The sequence below is a fragment of the Anolis carolinensis genome, unplaced genomic scaffold (genome assembly GCF_035594765.1).
Source record: "Anolis carolinensis isolate JA03-04 unplaced genomic scaffold, rAnoCar3.1.pri scaffold_15, whole genome shotgun sequence".
In the NCBI taxonomy this organism is placed as follows: Eukaryota; Metazoa; Chordata; class Lepidosauria; order Squamata; family Dactyloidae; genus Anolis; species Anolis carolinensis.
In genome coordinates, this window is record NW_026943826.1 from 11747568 (window position 1) to 11772929 (window position 25362).

The window sequence follows — 25362 nt, forward strand, 5'->3', positions numbered from 1 at the left end:
GCGACAGTGCGGATGCTGAAACAATGTGCATAAACAGAGGCTGTGTGGCCATCTGTCGGGAGGGCTCGGATGGTGCCTTATCAAATAAATAATCAAAATACATTATCAAATAAATAAATAAATTTACATCAGATTGGATGGTCTTTAAGATCCAGCTCTTAAGATTCTCCAGTATAAAGAGTTCAGGCTAAAGTGCCGTAAACAGAGGCTGTGTGGCCATCTGTCAAGAGGGCTCGGATGGTGCCTTCCTTTACATTCCTTTACATTATCAAATAAATGAATAAATTTACGTCAGATTGGACGGCCTTTAAGATCCCTCCCAACGCTAAAATTCCACAATATGAGTTCAGCTCAAACTTCTTTACACAGAGGCTGCATGGCCATCTGTCAGGAGGGCTTGGATAGTGCCTTCGCTTACGTCAGATTGGACGTCCTTTAGAGCTGTATTTTCAGAGATGATGTATTTGTATGAATTTTGTATGTTGTACGCTGCTTTGAATCCCACCCATGGGAGAAAAGCGGGATAGAAATGAAATAATAATAGTAATAATAATAATACGAATTCCACATTTCTAATTTGTTTGCTGTGTCATAAAATAATAATAATAATAATAATAATAATAATAATAATAATAATAATAATAATAATCAGCTTTTGACCCAAAATGCAGACTGTGCAAAGAAACCGACGAAACCATGGATCATATCCTCAGCTGCTGTAAGAAAATTGCACAGACAGACTACAAACAGAGGCACAACTCTGTGGCCCAAATGATTCATTGGAACTTATGCCTCAAGTACCACCTCCCAGCAGTAAAGAAATGGTGGGATCACAAACCTGCAAAAATATTGGAAAATGAGCACGCAAAGATACTGTGGGACTTCCGGATCCAGACTGACAAAGTTCTGGAACACAACACACCAGACATCACAGTGGTGGAAAAGAAAAAGGTTTGGATCATTGATGTCACCATCCCAGGTGAAAAACAACAGGAAAAACTCAGCCGCTCTCAGGACCTCAAGATTGAACTTCAAAGACTCTGGCAGAAACCAGTGCAGGTGGTCCCGGTGGTGATGGGCACACTGGGTGCCGTGCCAAAAGATCTCAGCCGGCATTTGGAAACAAGACATTGACAAAATCACGATCTGCCAACTGCAAAAGGCCACCCTACTGGGATCTGCAGCATCATCCGAAAATACATCACAGAGTCCTAGACACTTGGGAAGTGTTCGACTTGTGATTTTGTGATACGAAATCCAGCATGTCTATCTTGTTTGCTGTGTCATAATAAAATAATAATAATAATAATAATAATAATAATAATAATAACAACAATAATTCCTCGCTAGCATTCCCTGGGACGCCTCCTCCCCTCTCTCTTTCAGCTGGGCAAGCTTTACCGATCCCAGGGAAACGTAAACAAGCGCAACATCATCCAGATAACGGATGCAAGGGAAGGGAGATAAATATATTCCAACTCGGGAGCCTTGAGCAAACATCGGTGCCGGAGAAATACTGGCGAAGCTCCGGCTTCCCTGGGAAGATGGAGCGGGCTATTAATAGCCAGCCGCACGCAAGGACACCAAAGGGCAGAGCCCACTCCAGCCTCAAAACCCAAGGCAGAGGAGACATTCCCGGTGCATCCCGGCGCATTCCGGCGCATTATTAAGCCGCCACCGCTCTGCAAGTTCCAAGCAATTACCGGGAATTAATTTGGAGGTGGGAACCAATGCCCAGGTACAAAAGGAAGGCCAAGCTGTCCCTTCCGCAGCACCAAATGAAGCTACACTTGGCTTGGAAACAGCCCATACAGAAGCCATCTAACTGGACTATGAATGTGAGCCAAAGGTGTGACACTGCAGCGAAAAAGGCCAAAGCCATTCGAGGCTGCATCCATAGGAATATAGTGCCTAGGGGAGTCACACTGAAAAGGATCTAGGAGTCTTAGCAGAGCATGATGATGATATTATTATGAATATACATGAGCCAAAAGTGTGATGCTGCAACATAAAAGGCCAACACCATTATAGGCTGTATCCATAGGAATATAGTGCCTAGGGGAGTCACACTGAAAAGGATCTAGGAGTCTTAGCAGAGCATGATGATGATATTATTATGAATATACATGAGCCAAAAGTGTGATGCTGCAACATAAAAGGCCAACACCATTAAAGGCTGTATCCATAGGAATATAGTGTCTGGGGAAGGCATTGTATTATATAGTCCACTGAAAGGGATCTAGGAATCCTGGTGGACCATGAACATGAGCCAAGAGTGTGATGCTGCAGCGAAAAAGGCCAACACCATTCTAGGCTGCATCCATAGGAATATAGTGCCTAGGGGAGTCACACTGAAAAGGATCTAGGAGTCTTAGCAGAGCATGATGATGATATTATTATGAATATACATGAGCCAAAAGTGTGATGCTGCTGCGAAAAAGGCCAACGCCATTCTAGGCTGCATCCATAGTAATACAGTGTCTGGGGAAGGCATTGTATTATATAGTTCATTGAAAGGGATCTGGGAGTCCGGCTGGACCATGAACATGAGCCAAGAGAGTGATGCTGCAGCAAAAAAGGCCAATGCAATCCTAGGCTGCATCCATAGGAATATAGTGCCTAGGGGAGTCACACTGAAAAGGATCTAGGAGTCTTAGCAGAGCATGATGATGATATTATTATGAATATACATGAGCCAAAAGTGTGATGCTGCTACGAAAAAGGCCAACGCCATTCTAGGCTGCATCCATAGTAATACAGTGTCTGGGGAAGGCATTGTATTATATAGTCCATTGAAAGGGATCTAGGAGTCCGGCTGGACCATGAACATGAGCCAAGAGAGTGATGCTGCAGCAAAAAAGGCCAATGCAATCCTAGGCTGCATCCATAGGAATATAGTGCCTAAGGGAGTCACACTGAAAGGGGTCTAGGAGTCTTAGTAGAGCATGATGATGATGATGATGATTATTAATATACATGAGCCAAGAGTGTGATGCTGCAGCGAAAAAGGCCAATGCAATCCTAGGCTGCATCCATAGGAATATAGTGCCTAAGGGAGTCACACTGAAAGGGGTCTAGGAGTCTTAGTAGAGCATGATGATGATGATGATGATTATTAATATACATGAGCCAAGAGTGTGATGCTGCAGCGAAAAAGGCCAATGCAATCCTAGGCTGCATCCATAGGAATATAGTGCCTAAGGGAGTCACACTGAAAGGGAACTGGGAGTCTTAGTAGAGCATGATGATGATGATGATGATAAATATACATGAGCCAAAAGTGTGATGCTGCAGCGAAAAAGGCCAATGCCATTCAAGGCTCTATCCATAGGAATACAGTGCCTAGGGGAGTCACACTGAAAGGGGTCTAGGAGTCTTAGTAGAGCATGATAATGATGATGATTATTATTAATATACATGAGCTAAGAGTGTGATGCTGCAGCGAAAAAGGCCAACGCCATTCTAGGCTGCATCCATAGGAATAGAGTGTCTGGGGAAGGCATTGTATTATATATTCCATTGAAAGGGATCTAGGAGTCTTAGTAGAGCATGATGATGATAAATATACATGAGCCATGAGTGTGATGCTGCAGCGAAAAAGGCCAACGCCATTCTAGGCTGCATCCATAGGAATGGAGTGTCTGGGGAAGGCATTGTATTATATAGTCCATTGAAAGGGATCTAGGAGTCTTAGTAGAGCATGATGATGATAAATATACATGAGCCATGAGTGTGATGCTGCAGCGAAAAAGGCCAACGCCATTCTAGGCTGCATCCATAGGAATATAGTGCCTAGGGGAGTCATTGTATTATATAGTCCATTGAAAGGGATCTAGGAGTCTTAGTAGAGCATGATGATGATAAATATACGTGAGCCATGAGTGTGATGCTGCAGCGAAAAAGGCCAACGCCATTCTAGGCTGCATCCATAGGAATATAGTGCCTAGGGGAGTCATTGTATTATATAGTCCATTGAAAGGGATCTAGGAGTCTTAGTAGAGCATGATGATGATAAATATACGTGAGCCAAGAGTGAGATGCTGCAGCGAAAAAGGCCAACTCCATTCTAGGCTGCATGACTAGTCCAACCTACTGGAGGGGTTTGTGAGTGGCAGCATCGTGATGGTCGTCATCACATTTTAATTCTCCCTTTGTGGGGACCCAAAAGACCCTATAGATGGACATATAGGACCCCCGACCCCCTTTAATGCGCCATGGCGGTCTTTCCAAATCATCATGGCATTAGAGGAGACCCTTCCCCAGGAGGCCACCCGTGCCCTTCAATTATGTCTCTCTCCTTCCCCATTAGCTTCCTTAAATGCCAAGGTGCTGATTCAGCGGCGAAGAGACGCACCGAGAACAGAGAGAGACTCATGCAACGAGCGTCCCCCCTCTCTCTCTCCCTTTCTCTTTCCCTTCTTTTCTTTCCCTTCCTTTCTTCTTCCCGTCACCTTGAAAGAGGAGCTGCAAAAGGGCAGCGGTAGGTATCGATTGGGGAACAGAGAGATTGGATGAGAGAGAGAGAGAGAGAGAGAGAGAACGGAATCAGCACAGGAATCGTGCAAGACACTTGCAGCCTCGCCGTTGCAACTCAAATGCATTCTGCACCAATGCAACGGAGTCTGGAAACCATGCAGCTTCTCCGTTGCAACTCAAATATATTCTGTACCAATATTAAGGCCTTGCAGCTCTTCTGTTGCAACTCAAATATATTCTGCACCAAATGCAACGGAGTCTGTAGGTCTTGCAGCTCCTCCATTGCAACTCAAATATATTCTGCACCAATGCAATGGAGTATTAAGGCCTTGCAGCTCTTCAGTTGCAACTCAAATATATTCTGCACCAATGCAATGGAGTCTGGAAACCATGCAGCTTCTCTGTTGCAACTAAAATATATTCTGCACCAATGCAACGGAGTCTGGAGACCTTGCAGCCATGCTGCTGCAACTCAAATCCATTCTGCACTAATGCAACGGAGTCTGGAAACCTTGCAGGCCCTCCGTTGCAACTCAAATGCATTCTGCACCAATGCAATAGAGTATTTAGGCCTTGCAGCTCTTCTGTTGCAACTCAAATATATTCTGCACTAATGCAACGGAGTCTGGAGACCTTGCAGCCGCTCTGTTGCAACACAAATATATTCTGCACCAATGCAATTGAGTCTGTAGGCCTTGTAGCCCCTTCATTGTGACTGAAATGTATTCTGCACCAATGCAATGGAGTATTCAGACCTTGCAGCCCCTCCACTACAACTCAAATGTATTCTGCATCAATGCAATGGGGTCTGTAGGTCTTGCAACCCCTTCGTTGAAACTCAAATATATTCTACACTAATGCAATGGGGCCTGTAAGCCTTGCAGCTCCGCCATTGCAACTCAAAAATATTCTGCACCAATGCAATGGAGTCTGTAGGCCTTGCAGCTCCGCCGTTGCAAATCAAATATATTCTACACTAATGCAATGGGGCCTGTAAGCCTTGCAGCTCCGCCGTCGCAACTCAAATATATTCTGCACCAATGTAATGGAGTCTGTAGGCATTGCAGTTCCTCCGTTGCAACTCAAATCCATTCTGCACTAATGCAATGGAGTCTGGAAATCTTGCAGCCCCTCCGTTGCAACTCAAATATATTCTGCACCAATGCAATGGAGTATTTAGGCCTTGCAGCCCCTCCGTTGCAACTCAAATCCATTCTGCACTAATGCAATGGAGTCTGGAAATCTTGCAGCCCCTCCGTTGCAACTCAAATATATTCTGCACCAATGCAATGGAGTATTTAGGCCTTGCAGCCCCTCCGTTGCAACTCAAATCCATTCTGCACTAATGCAATGGAGTCTGGAAACCTTGCAGCTTCTCCGTTGCAACTCAAATATATTCTGCACCAATGCAATGGGGTCTGTAGGCCTTGCAGCCCCTCCGTTGCAACTCAAATATATTCTGCACCAATGCAATGGGGTCTGTAGGCCTTGCAGCCCCTCCGTTGCAACTCAAATATATTCTGCACCAATGCAATGGAGTCTGTAAGCCTTGCAGCTCCGCCGCTGCAACTCAAATATATTCTGCACCAATGCAACGGGGTCTGTAGGCCTTGCAGCCCCTCCACTAAAACTCAGATGTATTCTGCAGTGTCACAGGGTCTTGACTGGCACCCCAAGGCCAAGAAGGGCCACCCAGTCCACCCGCCACTCCGTCTCGGAGATCCCTATCTGGAGAGAAATACACCTCCCGTCTCCCCTCGCAGCCGCTGTTTGCAGCAGATAAAATCCGCTCTGTGCCGAGATGAAGGGCCTCTTCCCTCTCCTCCTGGGACATCGTGGCTCGCAGTAGCTTTATGGCTGGAGTCAACAAGGCAAGGCGGAAGGGGGACACGGATAGAGACACAGATTTGTTTTCGATGTCACAATGGCCAGGCCAAGGAGGGTTCATGCGGTCACAACAACTCGCTCTCCAAGGTGCTGAGAGTCGGATCAGCACCTTGGAGAGCTCATTCGCAACAGAGGAGTATCCTCTGGGTTTTTCCTTGATCAGTTCAAAGCAGAAACTTTGGATTTTCTGGGTTATATAGCTGTGTGGAAGAGCCTTGAGTCTACACTGACATATACCGTATATACTCGAGTATAAGCCGACCCGAATATAAGCCGAGACTCCTAATTTTTACCACAAAAACTGGGGAAACTTATTGACTCGAGTATAAGCCGAGGGTGGGAAATGCAGCAGCTACGGGTCAATTTCAAAATAAAAATAGATCCCAATGAAATCCCTGCAAAATTTGCAAGCCCTATGTTCATACAAATCTATCTAGACATTTCTCTCTATATAGATAATTATATCTGTATAGGATTTGCAAAGACTTGCAAACATATGAGGGGGAAATTCATCTATAAAATAATGTATACAAATTGATACAGATATACAGGTACATGGAAATCTCTAGCTATCGGATTTGCAAAGACTTGCAAACACATGAGGGGGAAATTCATCTATAAAATAATGTATACACATGGATACAGATATACAGGTACATGGAAATCTCTAGATATCTATATGTATATAGGATTTGCAAAAATTTGCAAACACATGAGGGAGAAATTCATATATAAAATAATGTATACACATGGATACAGATATACAGGTATATGGAAATCTCTAGATATCTATATGTATATAGGATTTGCCAAGACTTGCAAACATATGAGGGGGAAATTCATCTATAAAATAATGTATACACATGGATAAAGATATACAGGTAGATGGAAATCTCTAGCTATCGGATTTGCAAAGACTTGCAAACATATGAGGGAAAATTCATATATAAAATTAATGTATATAGACAGATAGATACAAATATAAAAGTACATAGGGATTGCAAAGGATTGCAGGGGGAAATGCCTTTGTATCTGTAGCTGAGATTAATAAATATTTCAGGGGAAAATGCTTTTAAAAGATTAAGAGGTATATATTTTTTTCTTCCTGACTTGCAAGGGCTTCTTTCCCTTTTCAAAACATTTCCTTGGTTAAGAGCGAGGGAGGCTTTGGAAAAGAAAACACACTGATAAGAGAGGGTAAGAGGAGAGATAAATATATATTGCAAGCTTGACCTTGACCCGATTATAACCCGAGGTAATTGGAAGGGGATGAAACTGACTCCACTCCCATTCTTCCTTTTCACACGAAAGGAAAAAGTTTGGAAACAACCTCCCCGAGAAGGCGATTGACTTCAGCACGGCACCAACGCGGCTCGGAGATATTACGGCATATGCTAAATTTTAATGGCATTTAGGAAAAAGCGAGGAAAATAGAAAGCGCGCCCATCAAACACCCCGCTTTATTGAGCAGAACTCCTTCTCGCCGCTTGCCATCCGAAGGCTTTAAACATAATAAGCGGCGTCGGAACCCAGGGGTGTTTCAAAGGGCGTTTTAAAAAATTGCATATAAAGCAGCAGAATAAACGGATCCATTTCTGGATCCCAAGCGGGAGAGGAAGGGGAGCTTTGAAGCACTCCGTCTTCCGCAAAGGAGTCGCTTATTGACAAGCATTATGGAAATATTACGGAGTGGGGAAGAAGAAGAAGAAGAAGAAGAAGAGGAAGAAGAAGAAGAGCTCCCATCGTTCTTCTGACAAAGCGGAAAACATCAACAACAAAAGCAAAAACGACTGCCTGCCTTCGTTCGTTCGTTATAAAATCCACACTAAATTGGATTATATGGCAGTGTGGACTCAATATAATCCAAAGCAGATACTGTGGATTATCTGCCTTGGCATTCTAGGTTATATAGCTGAGTCTACACTGGCATATAATCCAGTTCAAATCAGATAATCTGTACTTTATAGGCAGGTTGGAAGAGGCCAGATTGAAGGGGCCCTGGGCGCCATTAAATGGCTGAGTGGGTTGCTAGGACGTGAAGGAGTGAGGCCTAAAGGGGGCGGGGCCTATCCTTCTGACTGGCAGCCAGGGGGAGAACGGCTCTTCCTCGTCCTTTGGACTTTATTTTTCTAGATCTTTTTTGATTGAAAGACATAGATTGGATGAAGTGCAAAGGAGGAAAAACAGGAGACGTTTGCTTGTGTCTGTCTAATATTAGATCAGTCTAATAATGATGATGATGATGATGTTGGCATGTCCACTTTACTCTGGTAGACTACAAAACCCATGATGCAGATCAGCCTAATAATAATAACAACAACAACAATAATAATAATGTTGGCATGTCCACTTTACTCTGGTAGACTACAAAACCCATGATGTAGATCAGTCTAATAATAATAATAATAATGTTGGCATGTCCATCTTACTTTAGTAGTCTGATGATGATGATGATGATGATGATGATGATGATGATGATGAAGATGATGGCATGCCCACTTTACTCTGGTAGGCTACAAAACCCATGATGCAGATCAGTGTAATAATAATAATAATAATAATAATAATAATCCAGCATATCTATCTTGTTTGCTGTGTCATACAATAATAAAAATAATAAAAATAATAACAATAACAATAACATGCCCACTTTACTCTGGTAGACTACAAAACCCAGGATGCAGATCAGTCTAATAATAATAATAATAATAATAATAATAATAATAATATTGGCATGTCCACCTTACTTTGGTAGACTACAAAACCCATGATGCAGATCAGTCTAATGATGATGATGATGTTGGCATGTGCACTTTATTCTGGTAGACTACAAAACCCATGATGCAGATCAGTCTAATAATAATAATAATAATAACGTTGGCATGTCCACCTTACTTTGCTAGACTACAAAACCCATGATGCAGATCAGTCTAATAATGATGATGATGATGATGATGATGTTGGCATGCCCACTTTACTCTGGTAGACTACAAAACCCATGATGCAGATCAGTCTAATAATAATAATAATAACGTTGGCATGTCCACCTTACTTTGCTAGACTACAAAACCCATGATGCAGATCAATCTAATAATGTAATAATAATAATAATAATAATGATGTTGACATGTCCACCTTACTCTGGTAGACTACAAAACATATGATGCAGGTTATTAGACTGATGTCTAATAATAATAATAATAACAACGTTGGCATGTCCACTTTACCCATGATGCAGATCAATATAATAACAACAACAACAACAACAAGGTTGGCATGCCCACTTCACTCTGGTAAACTACAAAACCCATGATGCAGATCAATCTAATAATGTAATAATAATAATAATAATAATAATAATAATAATAATAATAATAATAATAATGTTGGCCTGACCACTTCACTCTGGTAGACTACAAAACCCATGATGCAGATCAATCTAATAATGTAATAATAATAATCATAATAATAATGATGATGATGATGTTGGCCTGTCCACTTCACTCTGGTAGACTACAAAACCCATGATGCAGATCAGTCTAATAATAATAATAATAGTAACGTTGGCATGTCCACCTTACTTTGGTAGGCTACAAAACCCATGATGCAGATCAGTCTAATAATAATAGTAACGTTGGCATGTCCACCTTACTTTGGTAGACTACAAAACCCATGATGCAGATCAGTCTAATAATAATAGTAACGTTGGCATGTCCACCTTACTTTGGTAGACTACAAAACCCATGATGCAGATCAGTCTAATAATAATAATAATAGTAACGTTGGCATGTCCACCTTACTTTGGTAGACTACAAAACCCATGATGCAGATCAATCTAATAATGTAATAATAATAATAATAATAATAATAATAATAATAATAATAATAATGCAATATCGATGGAGGGCTTTTTCTGGTGATGCAGGCGCGGGGTTTCCGGCCTCGGGGTCCCTGTTCCTTTCCGCAAATGGGGCCTTTTCTTCCAGAGAGGAATAATTACTCTCTTGGGACCCGGGAGCTGACCCTGAATGCTGATCTGACACGCAATGTCACCTTGCCACTCAAGGAGCGGGCGAGAGAACGAGCGAGCGAGCGCACGGGCGGAGGCTTTGGCAGCAGGGAGGCAGCACCCGGGCACCTGTCCAAGAGCAGGTTTCGCTCTCATCATGGAGGTCACCTCTCCCTAGGATTTGTTGACAGGCCCCCAAATGACAGCGAGAAGAACGAGAGACGAGAAAGGCCCCGTCAGCAGGTTTCTCTCTCTCGACAGAAGGAAGGACTGCCAAGGAAAGCGGGAGGGAGAGGGACTTGGGTTTGGATGGGAATATTTGAAGAAACCAAGCGCAGAAAGGATCCTGAGAATGTGCTCTTTAACCACCACAATTCATCACCAGACCATTGGGTACATTTCTGCCAACAAAGCCATCACGGAAGACGTCTACACTCGGTGTCCGCAACCGACATCTCGCAGTCATGCACAGATCTTCCGAAGTAATAATGTGACCCACACGTTCTTGTGAAATGCCGATTATGCTTGAAATTTCTCTATAAGTGATACAACGATCGTCCTAAATCTATCTGTCTACCTGTCATGATCTCCAATCTTTGACATCTCCAGTTGGCTGACAAAGAACAGATGCCAGCCATAAAACCTCAATGACCCTCTGGTATGTGAGAGCCCCTATATAAATGGGCCAAAGAGAAGGTTCTGGTATTCTGTACAATGATGATGTCATGATCTCCGATCTTTGACATCTCCGAACACAGAGCAAGCGCTGACAAAGAACAGATGCCAGCCATAAAACCTCAATTACCCTCTGGTATGTGAGAGCCCCTATATAAATGGGCCAAAGAGAAGGTTCTGGTATTCTGTACAATGATGATGTCATGATCTCCAATCTTTGACATCTCCGAACACAGACCAAGCGCTGACAAAGAACAGATGCCAGCCATAAAACCTCAATTACCCTCTGGTATGTGAGAGCCCCTATATAAATGGGCCAAAGAGAAGGTTCTGGTATTTGGTACAATAAAACCTGTTGGAATCTACCAGCGTGTGTCTTGGTGCTTTTTGCTTGTGAAACTCGGTGATTGCTGTCACAGGACGCCCAACTCTTTGTCACACAAGTCAGATGTTCCCACTTCAACATCTTTAAACTTACTCGCCCAACGACGCACAGGACTCACATCAACACAGTCACCAGAAACACCTTGTATATGAAGCTCCAATGACTGCACGTTGCTTAAGTCGCATTGGCACTTTAACAACACAACTGTTCAATGCTAAGGCTTCCTGCCAAATGGAACCGTCTGCACAACACACTGAGTTATCATTATTAGTACTATTATTCATATAATAATATTTATTAATGACTCGGAGCCCCCGGTGGCACAGCGTGTTAAAGCACTGAGATGCTCAAATTGTGGACCCAAAGGTTGGCAGTTCGAATCCGGGGAGCTGGCTGAGCTCCCGCTGTCAGCCCCAGCTTCTGCCAACCTAGCAGTTCGAAAACAAGCAAATGTGAGTAGATCAATAGGTACGGCACTCCGTGCAGTCATGCAATTGGCCACATGACTTTGGAGGTGTCTATGGACAACACTGGCAACAAACTAGACTTAACTTCAAGGGAAAACCTTTACCTTTACTTTTGGGTACCCGGCGGTTCCCGGGTTATTTGAAAAGGGTGAACTACAACTCCCATATTCCAAGGTCAACTCTAAATAATAATAATAATAATAGTAATAATAATAATAATAATAATAATGATTATATACATATATACAATATCATTTACAATAATATATAATATAATATATTGTATATGCATATAATATTAATAATATTTTATAATACAATATAATACTAATAATAAAATATAATAATATTAATATTATTAATAATATTACACTATATAAAGTACAATATGGTAATTTATTACCAGTATTGTGCTATGCTAATAATATAATATTGTATGTAAATTTAATTTGTAAGCTGCTCTGAGTCTCCTTCGGGGTGAGAAGGGTGGGATATAAATGTATTAAATAAATATTAATAATAATAATAATGTTTGTTTATACCCTGCTTTTTCTCTCCACCAAGGAGACTCGAAGCGACTTACATTACAAGCATTCCAATCCAATTAAAAATCTACAGACATTAAAACGAGAATTAAATTAAATTAAATGCCAGGGGTATTAAAAAATTCACAGTTAAAGTCCATTAAAAACCCTATTCAATTCTTGAAAATCCTGCTGCCCCTGAGACCTGGGAAATACCCCCTCCTTGTGATGTCACAGGGCCTGGGGAACCCCCTTCTTTGTGACGTCACAAGGGGCGGGGCCTCGTGATGTCATTCAGCAGGATTCCCCCTTCCTGTCAATCAGACACAGCCTGGTTGTCATTAATACCATAGGAAGCAGCACATCTAACACAAATTAGTTCAGTTTTCTGGCTCTGCATTGCCATATAACGGAATACAGCCGTACACTGAATTAACGTGGTTATAACTACTGTCTAGACCCTTCAGTTTAGGCCCCAGCTGATCCCAAAACGCCATCATTTATTTATACTTTTCTTCCTGCAGGGAAAGGGAAGTGTGAAGGGAAAAGTTCAGCCGAAAAACAGCACTTTGCATTTTCCTTCTGGTTCAAAAACTTTCTTTTTTTAAATCAATACAGCACTCTGCCTATTTGTTTGTTTGTTTTTCTGCAGAGGACAAAATAATAGTGTAAAAAAAAAAGGTTTTTCTGGGACAGCAAGAAAATAAAAATAACCCGACTCTCAAAACAAGGTCTGTTTTGAAGGGGGCGTCCACACTGCAGAATTAACCCAGATCAATACCACTTTAACCATCAATACTGTTTGATGCTTGGAGTTGTAGTTCGGTGAGGCCCTTGTTGGGCAGAGAAGGCCAAAGACAATGCAAAACTACAGCTTCCATGGCAACTAAACTGCATTAATTCTACAATGTGGACACACTCAATGCAATTTACTTATTGAGTTATTGGGTCTTCTTTAGCAGAGAGTAAGCATTATTATTATTATTATTATTATTATTATTAATTATATTGAGTTGCTGTGAGTTTTCCGGGCTGTCTGGCCATGTTCCAGAAGCATTATCTCCTGACGTTTCGCCCACATCTGTGGTAGGCATCCTCAGAGGTTGTCAGAAGCATTCTCTCCTGATGTTTCACCCACACCCATGGCAGGCATCCTCAGAGGTTGCCAGAAGCATTCTTTCCTGATGTTTGACCCACATCCGTGACAGGCATCCTCAGAGGTTGCCAGAAGCATTCTCTCCTGACGTTTCGCCCTCACCCATGTCAGGCATCCTCAAGAGGTTGCCAGAAGCATTCTCTCCTGATGTTTCGCCCACATCCGTGGCAGGCATCCTTAGAGGTTGCCAGAAGCATTCTCTCCTGAGGTTTCACCCACATCCGTGTCAGGCATCCTCAGAGGTTGCCAGAAGCATTCTCTCCTGACGTTTCACCCACATCCATGCAGGCATCCTCAGAGGTTGCCAGAAGCATTTTTTCCTGACGTTTCGCCCACATCCATGCAGGCATCCTCAGAGGTTGCCAGAAGCATTTTTTCCTGACGTTTCGCCCACATCCGTGGCAGGCATCCTCAGAAGTCGTCAACACAGATGCACCTAGCTATGGCCGTGGACCTTGGGAAACGACAAGTCCCAGCGCCTTCCATCTTTGACCCTCAACTCTCAATCCGAGTCTACAGACGCTTGCAAGATGCTCCCAATTTCCTGCCCTTCCGCCCTTGTGTTTTATGGCCTCCCTCCTCCTTCCTCTCCTTCTTCCTTCTACCTTTTCCTCTCCCTCTTGGCCGGCGGCCTGGCAGTTTGGCAGGAAGGACAACACGCTGTTTGTATGTGCCATAAACGTCAGGGCTAAATAATAGACTGCGGTTGCAGACGATCCCGTAACACATCGGGAGGGAGAGAGATCTAGGAGTCCAAGGAAGAAAGGAAGGAAGGAAGAAGGGAAGGAAATATATACTCAAGATAAGCCGAGTTTTTCCGCCCTTATTTATGAGCTGAAAAAGCCTCCCCGGCTTATAATCCAGTCAAGGTCAAGCTTGCAATAGATGATATATTTATCTCTCCTCTTACCCTCCCTTATCAGTGTGTTTTCTTTTTCAAAGCCTCCCTCGCTCTTAACCAAGGGAATGTTTTGAAAAGGGAAAGAAGCCCTTGCAAGTCAGGAAGAAGAATATATATATATATATATATATATATATACCCATTAATCTTACAAATGCATTTTCCCCTGAAATATTTGTTAATCTCTGCTACAGATATATAGGCACTTCCCCCTGCAAGCCTTTGCAATCCATATGTACCTTTATATCTGTATTTATCTATCTATATGCATTAATTTTATATATGAATTTCCCACTCATATGTTTTCAAGTCTTTGCAAATCCTATATACATATAGATAGATAGAGATGTCCATGTACCTGTATATCTGTATGGCACTGGGATACAGCCAGGGTTCAGGCTTTTGAGGCTGCAAGGCTACTCACTGCTATTCCACCTAGCCAACAAAGCATTCCCATAAGCCACAGCAACACGTGGCCGGGCACAGTTAGTATATATATACAGTAGAGTCACACTTATCCAACATAAACAGGCCGGCAGAACATTGGATAAGCGAATATGTTGGATAATAAGGAGAGATTAAGGAGAAGCCTATTAAGCATCAAATTAGGTTATGATTTTACAAATTAAGCACCAAAACATCACGTTAGACAACAAATTTGACAGAAAAAGTAGTTCAATACACAATAATGCTATTTAGTAATTACTGTATTTACTAATTTAGCACCAAAATATCACGATGTATTGAAAACATTGACTACAAAAATGCATTGGATAATCCAGAACGTTGGATAAGCGAATGTTGGATAAGTGAGACTCTACTGTAATATAATATTGTATGTAAATTTAATTTGTAGGCCGCTCTGAGTCCCCTTCGGGGTAAGTAAATAAATAAATATTAAAATGTAATGTACGTTTGTAGGACCGAGTAAACAACAAAACCACTGAACCAAATCACACCAAATTTGGCCACAAAAGACATGGTCATCCACTCTATGTCTTTCAATCAAAAAAACCTAGAAAAATAAAGTCCAAATTACAGAAACGCCCCCAAAACCCAAAATTGCTCACTGCGCATGCGCAAAGGCCACCTAGGAATTGAAACAACTACATCACCCAGATGCACAGAACCTAACGTCACACCTTTAGGGAAAATAAAGTCCTCAGAGGGTGGCCAACCTCCTCCGAACACGTCTTGCCTCTTGTCGGAATATTTCATTTCTGAGACACCGAATTGCCGCCGCGACATCCGCTCCGGAGCCCATTAGCATTCCGCACTTGCGCTTGTTAATGACGCCGCGGAATAGCGATAATTCGATGAAGCATCATTTAACATCATCGCCGGTGTACTTTACATTTATTTATACACCGCCGTCCCTCTCCTGTCCTCCCTGTAGGAAGAAGATCAAGAAGGGAAGCCCACCACCCCCCCTATGGCCACCCTTTAATTAGGCCGAATTATTATTATTATTATTCCGCATATTGCATTCAAGAAGACCCTCGGCTTCTCCTTCATTCCGTTGCTGGTTCTTCCTGTCAGGGAAACGAATGAGAGCGCTGCAAGGACTCGCACTCGGGTCAAGTGGGTCATGGGGACAGAGGGAATTATTATTATTATTATTATTATTATTATTATTATTATTATTATTATTGGCACTTGGGGCTCAACATTTCCGCTGCAAGAGGAACGACTGGCACCAGCCTGTCTCTTTCTCTCTCTTCCCCTAAAAGCCGGTTTCATGGGCTGGCATTAAAAATAGAACGGATCCCTGCAAAAACCACTGCGTGCCAATGTGACAACTGTCTCCTCGCATCCGTCAGGAGGATCCCAAAGGATCTCTCTTCCCTGCAACGGTTCAACTCTTGCTCTTCTTTGCTTGTTTGCTGGCAAAACAGAGCAGATCCGGGTCCGAAACCAATATACACGCCTGGGTGTTTGCAATAAGATTAATGATATCCTAAGGAAGGCGCTCGAACCTCGTTGCTAAGCAGGGCCAACCCCTGGTTAGAAATCGGATGGGAGACCGCACACATAACCAGGTACCAAAGACTGGATTTGAGAGGAGGGAATTGGCAATGCCTTCTCTGAAGATTCCTTGTATAACAAAAGCAACAACAACAACAACAACAACAACATATTATTATTATTATTATTATTAATTATTGCTTCTATTACTATTTCAAAATCTCTGCAAAATCCATTGGGTCATAAGCACGTATAGGCAATCTAGTACAATGCCTGAATTCCCAACAACAACAACAACAACAACATATTATTATTATTATTATTATTATTATTAGTATTATTATGGCCATAAAAGCCTTCAACAACACAAAATATTATTATTATTATTATTATTATTATTATTATTACTTATTATTGTTTGGAAAACCCTGCAAAATCCATGGGGGAATAGAAGTACATCTAAGCAATACAGTACAAAGCCTGAATACCCAAATACTCTTACTTATTATTATTATTATTATTATTATTGCTACAATTACTATTTCGAAAACTCTGCGAAATCCATTGAGTCATAAGCACGTATAGGTAATCTAGTACAAAGCCTGAATACCCAACAACAACATACTATTATTATTATTATTATTATTATTATTACTACTACTATTGTTATTGTTTCGAAAACCCTGCAACATCCATGGGGTCATATAAGCACATATAGGCAATACAGTACAAAGCCTGATTACCCAACAACAACAACAACAACAACAACAACATATTATTATTATTATTATTATTATTATTATTATTATTATTATTATTTCAAAAATCCTGCAAAATCCATGGGGTCATATAAGCACATATAGGCAATCTAGTACAAAGCCTGAATACCCAACAACAACAACAACAACAACATATTATTATTATTATTATTATTATTATTTCAAAAATCCTGCAAAATCCATGGGGTCATATAAGCACATATAGGTAATTTAGTACAAAGCCTGAATACCCAACAACAACAACAACAACATATTAGTATTATTATTATTTCTATTATCATCATCATTATTGCTGTGGTTGTTGCACTGCTTTGCCTCTGCCTTGCATTGCGGCTTCTCTCATGTCCCCGCAAGCTAGAGCTGACAGAGAGGAGCTCACCCGACTTGCTAGTTATCAATCAGGATTTCAAATTTTCGAAAACATTGTGGGGAGAGGGGCAAACTTTGCGAGAAACTCCTAAAAAGGGGGTGAGATTGGAAAGAATGGGGGCATTTTTCCTGTTTTTTAATGTTATGAGGGTGAAGAGAAGCAAATAAATATAAATAAAATGCAAATATAAACCCGTCCTGATGAGAGGAGAGGTGCTCAAAGTCAGAGCGTTTCATGGTTTTAAGGGCTAATTTTAAGGCCAGCGTTATTTTTACGGCCAGGCTTATGAATGTTCTGCAGGGTTCGCCCTCCAAGGCAGAGGATAAATCTCAGGTTAACCAACAGACAAGATCCGAGGAAGGAAGGAAGGAAGGAAGGAAAGAAGGAAGGAAGGAGAGGAAGAAAGAAAGAAAGAAAGGAAGGAAGGAAGGAAGGAAGGAAGGAAGGAAGGAAGGAAGGAAGGAAGAAGGAAAGAAAAAGATAAAGAAGGAAGGAAGAAGGAGGGAGGGAAGGAAGGAAGGAAAGGAAGGAAGGAAGGAAGACGGAAGGAGGAAGGGAAAAAAAGATAAAGAAGGAGGGAAAGAGGAGGTAAGGAGAGAAAGAAGGAAGGAAGGAAGGAAGGAAGGAAGGAAGGAAGGAAGGAAGGAAGGAAGGAAGGAAGGAGAGAAAGAAAGGAAAAGAGAAAAGAAAAAAGGGAGGGTAGGAAGGAAAGTAAGTAAGTAACTGGAGGAAAGGAAAAGGGAAGGAAAGAAGGATGGATGGATGGATGGAAGGAAGGAAGGAAGGAAAAAAGGAAGGAAGGAAGAAGGAAAGAAAAAGATAAAGAAGGAAGGAAGAAGGAGGGAGGGAAGGAAGGAAGGAAGGAAGAGGGAAGGAGGAAGGGGAAAAAAAGATAAAGAAGAGGGAAAGAGGAGGTAAGGAGAGGAAGAAGGAAGGAAAGAAGGAGAGAAAGAAAGGGGAAAGAGGAAGGAAGGAGGGAAGGAGGAAGGAAGAAAGGAAAAAAGAAAGGAGAAAAGGGAGGGTAGGAAGGAAAGTAAGTAAGTAACTGGAGGAAAGGAAAAGGGAAGGAAAGAAGGAAGGAGGAAAGAAAGAAAGAAAGAAAGAAAGAAAGAAAGAAAGAAAGAAAGAAAGAAAGAAAGAAAGAAAGAAAGAGAAAGAGAGAGGGACAAAGAGAGGAAGGGATCTGCCATAAAAAGAAGGCACAATCTAATCCCTCCCGAGAGATGGCCATCTGGCTGCCTCTGCTCAAACTCCTCCAGAGAAGGATTGCCTTCCTCCCTCCTTCTCTTTCCAAGCCTGCCTTTTCTCTTTCTGTGTGTATGTCTCTCTGTGTGTGTTTTTCTTCTTATTTCCATTTGGGAAGCAGGACAATGGAGACGGAGGCATTGATTTCCATTAAGGCCGGACAAAGGCGGCCGTCAAGAGTGTCTTTTTTGTGCTCTCAAAGCCGAGAAAAGGAGGAAGGAAAGAAAGAAAGAAAGAAAGGAGAGGGCTGGGGAGTTTGCGGCTCCCATCACAAAGGGACTTAAGACAAAAAGGCTCTGAAAAGGACCCGTTTCGTTTCTTCTCTTGGGGGGACTTTTCTGCCCTTCCAATCTCCATATTGTTTATCCTTATTATTGTTATTATTATTATTATTATTATTATTATTATTATTATTAACATTGAGGCTGCGTGGCATTGTTATTGTTGTTATTATTATTATTATTATTATTATTATTATTATTATTATTATTAACATTGAGGTTGGGTGGCATTGTTATTATTATTATTATTAACATTGAGGCTGTGTGGCATTGCTATTATTATTACTGTATTATTATTAACATTGAGGCTGGGTGGCATTGTTGTTGTTGTTGTTGTTGTTGTTGTTGTTATTATTATTATTATTATTATTATTATTATTATTATTATTATTATTATGTGCCAATGAGTATACCAATGGGAATGCAGGGAATGTGCACACAAACCTATCTTTATGCAAATGAGCACGAAGTAAATGCAAATGAGCATGCAAATGAGTGCGGAGTGTGCAAATGAGCGCACAAATGTAACTATGCAAATGACATGCAGAGAATGCAAATGAGCATGCAAAAGAGTAAAGAGTGTGCAAATGAGCCCATAACCGTAACTATGCAAATGAGTGGAGAGTGTGCAAATCAGCACACGAACTTAGCTATGCAAATGACATGCAGAGAATGCAAATGAGTGTGGTGTGTAAATGAGTATACAAATGAGAATGCAGGTAATGTGCACACATACCTATCTGTATGCAAATGAGCATGCAGAGAATGCAAATGAGCATGCAAATGAGGAGGCAGAGTGTGCAAAACGTATCGGTATGCAAATGAGCATGCAAATGAGCATGCAAGCCGGATTGATTGTAGGGGCTTGCTAAGTATCCTTGCACCGCGGTGCCGAACCTAACCGTATTAGAGGGCATTAAAAATGCAGAGGGAGAGATAATTAAGCCAAATAAATTAAGCACACTCCCCCCCCTTGAAATATTCTGCAAGACAAACACTTTTGCGTTTTCCCAGCAGATGTTTTTGCCTCTTTCTTATCCTTCGGTGAAATGCGGAAAAAGTGCCCATACATGTTGCTGCAGCAACAAAAAAAACGATCCTCTTTGGGATGCAACTCAGAATTGCATTGGCTTTTGAAGCTGCCGTATCACATGGCGGGCTCAGGGATGTACCGGTATATATGCAATCCCGGCCAAACGTGTGTATATCCATTCGTTCTCTATTAACATCAGGAACAAGTCAATGTTGCTGGGAAACAACAAGGCGGCCACCACCGGCACAAAAGGCCCCGTGCGATCGTGGCCAGCGCCCCTGTCTCGAGGAGAAGAGCACTGCAAGGGGTCTCCTACCTCCACTCCCTGCACCTTGAGCTTCATGTGGTCCTCTCGGGTGGTCTTCCCGTCTTTCCGCTTCTTCCAGCAATAGCCATCCTTCCGGTACTTCACCTTCTTCCTGTTGTAGAGGATCATAGAGCCATTCTGGGGCCTGCCGGGGACACAACACCGTCACATTTATATTAATCTGCATTCACCCCAAGCCTTTCCCGTCACCCCCGTGGACCCCTCAGCCACACAACACCTTAATCTTGGGAGATGGCAAAACTTGTCTTTTTTTCAGTGTGACAAATAAATACACGCCTGAGCATTTTCCCACCCCAGAAATGTCCTTTTTCTGGCATCTTTGGCCAGTTAAAGGTACTGGGAAATGGAGACCATAGGGAGGCCGTTCTTGCATGGCATTCGAAGGAAAAGAAAGAAGGAAGAAAGGAAGAGAAGGGAACAGGAAGTGAAGGAAGGGAAGGGAAGAGAAGTAGGAAAGAAAGGAAAGGCTGTGGCGCAGGCTGGAGAGCAGCTGCAATGAATCACTGCAATGAATCACTCTGACCAGGAGGTCATAAGTTCGAGGCCCGCTCGGAGCCTATGTTTGTCTGTCTTTGTTCTATGTTTATATGTGTCATGTGATCCGACCTGAGTCCCCTTCAGGGTGAGAAAGAAGGGCGGAATATAAATGCTGTAAATAAATAAAGAAGTAAATAAAATAAAGAGAAATGAAAGGAAGGGGAAGAGGAAGGGAAGGAAGCGGAAGAGAAGTAGGAAAGAAAGGAAAGAGAAGTGAAAGGAAAGGGAAGAAGAAGGGAAGGGAGGAAGGGGATGACAAGTAGGAAAGGAAAGGGGAGGGAAGGAAGGAAGGAAGGAAGGAAGAAAGGAAGAAAGGAAGGTGAATGAGAAGTAGGAAAGGAAAAGAAAGGGAAAGGAAGGGAAGAAAGGAAGGAAGGAAAGGGAAGAGAAGTAGGAAAGGAAAGGGAGGGGAGAGAAAGGGAAGGAAAGAAGTAAGGAAGGAGAAGAAAAGTAGAGAAAGAAAGAAAGAGGAAGGAAGGGGGAAGAAGGGAAGAAAAGGCAAGGGAAGGAAGAGGAAGAGAAGTAGGAAAGAAAAGGAAGGGAAAAGAAGGGAAGGGAAGGGAGGAAGAAAGGAAGGGGAAGAGAAGTAGGAAAGAAAGGAAAGAGAAGGGAAAGGAAAGGGAAGAAGAAGGGAAGGGAGGAAGGGGATGACAAGTAGGAAAGGAAAGGGGAGGGAAGGAAGGAAGGAAGGAAGGAAGAAAGGAAGAAAGGAAGGTGAATGAGAAGTAGGAAAGGAAAAGAAAGGGAAAGGAAGGGAAGAAAGGAAGGAAGGAAAGGGAAGAGAAGTAGGAAAGGAAAGGGAGGGGAGAGAAAGGGAAGGAAAGAAGTAAGGAAGGAGAAGAAAAGTAGAGAAAGAAAGAAAGAGGAAGGAAGGGGGAAGAAGGGAAGAAAAGGCAAGGGAAGGAAGAGGAAGAGAAGTAGGAAAGAAAAGGAAGGGAAAAGAAGGGAAGGGAAGGGAGGAAGAAAGGAAGGGGAAGAGAAGTAGGAAAGAAAGGAAAGAGAAGGGAAAGGAAGGCAAGAGAAGGGGAGGAAGGGGAAGTGGGAAAGAAAAGGAAGGGGAAATGTAAAGGAAAAGGAAAAAGAAAGGAAAGGGAAGGAAGGGGAAGAAAGCTTAAGGGAAGGAGGAAGGAAGGGGTAGGAATAGAAACAAGTGAGAAAAGGAAGGAAGGGATGGAAGGAAGTAGGAAAGGGATCGAAAGCGAAGTGTGAAAGGGAGGGAGGAAGGATGGAAGGGAGAAAACAAAAGGAAAAAAAGAAAAGAATGAAAGAAGGAAGGAGGAAGGTGAAGAAAGGAAAGGAAGGAAAAGAGAGGGAGGGGAAGGGGGAGAGCAGAATTCCCCCAGAGAGAGAGAGAGAAGAGCGGCAGGCGATGCCTCATGGCGGGCAGACAGCAGAGCCATGGAGAGGGTGGCAAAAATTTATAGAAGTCCATTAGTCACAGTAATTTGGCTTTGGAACACCAAGAACAGGAAGAAATACAACAACATGAGCAGCACTTGCAGCCGTAAACAACGCTCTGCGGGGAGGAGAGGGGTTTGTGGGTGTAAATCTCTTGGAGTTGGGGGAGTCGGGCAGAGGGAGGAAGGCCAGATCCCCAGAGGAAGAACAACAGCAGACACAAACTTCATAAATTGGGAGTTGTAGTTTCACAAAGTACCCATCCTTCCCTGGGTGCACCTACACTATGGAATTAATGCAGTTTTGATGCCAGTTTGAGTGCCAATGGATCAAGTGAATGGGATTCTGGGAGTCGTAGTTTCACAAAGTCTCCATCCTGGGAGTCGTAGTTTCACAAAGTCCCCGTCTTTCCCTGAGTGCATCTACACTGGAATTAATGCAGTTTTGACGCCGTGGTTCAACGCTATGCAAGTCCTGGGATCTGTAGTTTGCTAAGGTGTCATGATCTCCGATCTTTGACATTTCCGGACTCAGAGCAAGCGCTGACAAAGAACAGATGCCAGCCATAAAACCTCAATCACCCTCTGGTATGTGAGAGCCCCTATATAAATGGGCTACAGAGAAGATTCTGCTATTCTGTACAATAATGATGTCATGATCTCCGATCTTTGACATCACCGGACACAGAGCAAGCACTGACAAAGAACAGATGCCAGCCATGAAACCTCAATCACCCTCTCGTATGTGAGAGCCCCTATATAAATGGGCTACAGAGAAGATTCTGCTATTCTGTACAATAATGATGTCATGATCTCTGATCTTGGACATCTCCGGACACAGAGCAAGCGCAGACAAAGAACAGATGCCAGCCATGAAACCTCAATCACCCTCTCGTATGTGAGAGCCCCTATATAAATGGGCTACAGAGAAGATTCTGCTATTCTGTACAATAATGATGTCATGATCTCTGATCTTGGACATCTCCGGACACAGAGCAAGCGCAGACAAAGAACAGATGCCAGCCATGAAACCTCAATCACCCTCTCGTATGTGAGAGCCCCTATATAAATGGGCTACAGAGAAGATTCTGGTATTCGGTACAATAAAAACCTGTTGGAATCTACCCAGCGTGTGTCTTGGTGCCCAAAATTCACCCGGTGCGGATCGTTCCATCCCTGCCACTCAACATGAATGACGGATTTCCCGCCGAAAAGCGCTTTCTGGGCCCGCGATGGAGGGCCGGAGCCGGGAATATTAAAAAGCGCCATTAAGGCGGAGGCGAGCGAGGCCGGGTGAATAATTCCTGCTCCTAATGACGCGCCGAAAAAGCCCTAAATCTCCCCGGGAGACGCGGGGGAAAGACAGTTAAATCAACTCGGCCCGTTTAAATATAATTTTAAGGGGACGTGGGAACAACCTCCGGCCATTTCCCGCTGATGGATGGGGAATGAGTCCTTAAGCGGAGCCCCTATCCATCACCCCCTAAAATCTGGGAAATATATCTTTAGAGGGGCTCCATCATTGGTTGGAAGGACGGATATCATCCCGGAAAGAACTCTTCTCTTTTCAAGGATGCCTGGGAGAAACGTCAGGAGACAGTGCTCCCGGAACATGGCCATACGGCCTGGGAAACTCACAGCAACCCAATGATGATGGTGATGATGATAATAATAATAATAATAATAATCTCACAGCAACCCAATGATGATGGTGATGATAATAATAATAATAATAATAATCTCACAGCAACCCAATGATGATGGTGATGATAATAATAATAATAATAATAATCTCACAGCAACCCAATGATGATGGTGGTGATAATAATAATAATAATAATAATAATAATAATAATAATAATAATAATAATAATCTCACAGCAACCCAATGATGATGGTGATGATAATAATAATAATAATAAACTCACAGCAACCCAATGATGATGATGATGATGATGATGATGATGATGATGATGATGATAAACTCACAGCAACCCAATGATGATGGTGATAATGATAATAATAATAATAAACTCACAGCAACCCAATGATGATGGTGATAATAATAATAATAATAATAATAATGATAAACTCACAGCAACCCAATGATGATGGTGATAATAATAATAATAATAATAATAATAATGATAAACTCACAGCAACCCAATGATGATGGTGATAACAACAACAATAATAATAAGGAAATGAAATGCTCCAGGTGGGCCTCCGCTTGTTGCATTCCCCCGCACATTATTTATTATTATTATTATTATTATTATTATTATTATTAATATGTGGGAGAAACTTCAGGAGAGAGTGCTTCCAGAACATGGCCATATAGCCTAGAAAACTCACAGCAACCCAATGATGATGGTAATAATAATAATAATAATAATAATAATAAGGAAATGAAATGCTCCAGGTGGGCCTCCGCTTGTCGCATTCCCACCACATTATTATTATTATTATTATTATTGTTGTTGTTGTTGTTATTGTTATTGTTATTATATAAGGATAATAATAATAACTGTGGTATAATAATACAGAACAATATACTCTCTGAAACCAGGACAGTAAATAAAGATCAACACTCTGAAAAGAGGGGAATTCCGGAAAGGAACAATAATAATAATAATAATAATAATAATAATAATAATAATAATAATAATAATAATAATATTTTTCTATCCCGCCTCGAGGCCGCTAACATAAGGCCAAGCCCGAAACAATAAAACAGAACAAAATACATGTAAAAACAGCCTATTCAGTAATATATAATAATATAGGGTTACAATACTATATAATAATATAACATATTGTATATACATATAATATTCATAATATTATATTGTAATACGATATAATACTAATAATACAATAATATTAAATATATATTATATTTTACATGTAATATTGCTATTAATATTACACTATATTGATATAGTAC

General features: G+C 41.8%; 1 protein-coding gene across 6 annotated transcripts in view; it reads right to left on the reverse strand.

The window, feature by feature from the left end:
• camta1 (calmodulin binding transcription activator 1) overlaps nt 1-25362 on the reverse strand; it is a 195240-nt gene that overhangs the window by 74872 nt on the left and 95006 nt on the right. For all 6 annotated transcript variants that reach the window (XM_062965984.1, XM_062965982.1, XM_062965983.1 and 3 more), the window contains one exon: nt 20470-20605. In XM_062965984.1, coding sequence (XP_062822054.1) covers nt 20470-20605 — 136 coding nt within the window. The remainder of the gene's footprint in view (nt 1-20469; nt 20606-25362) is intronic.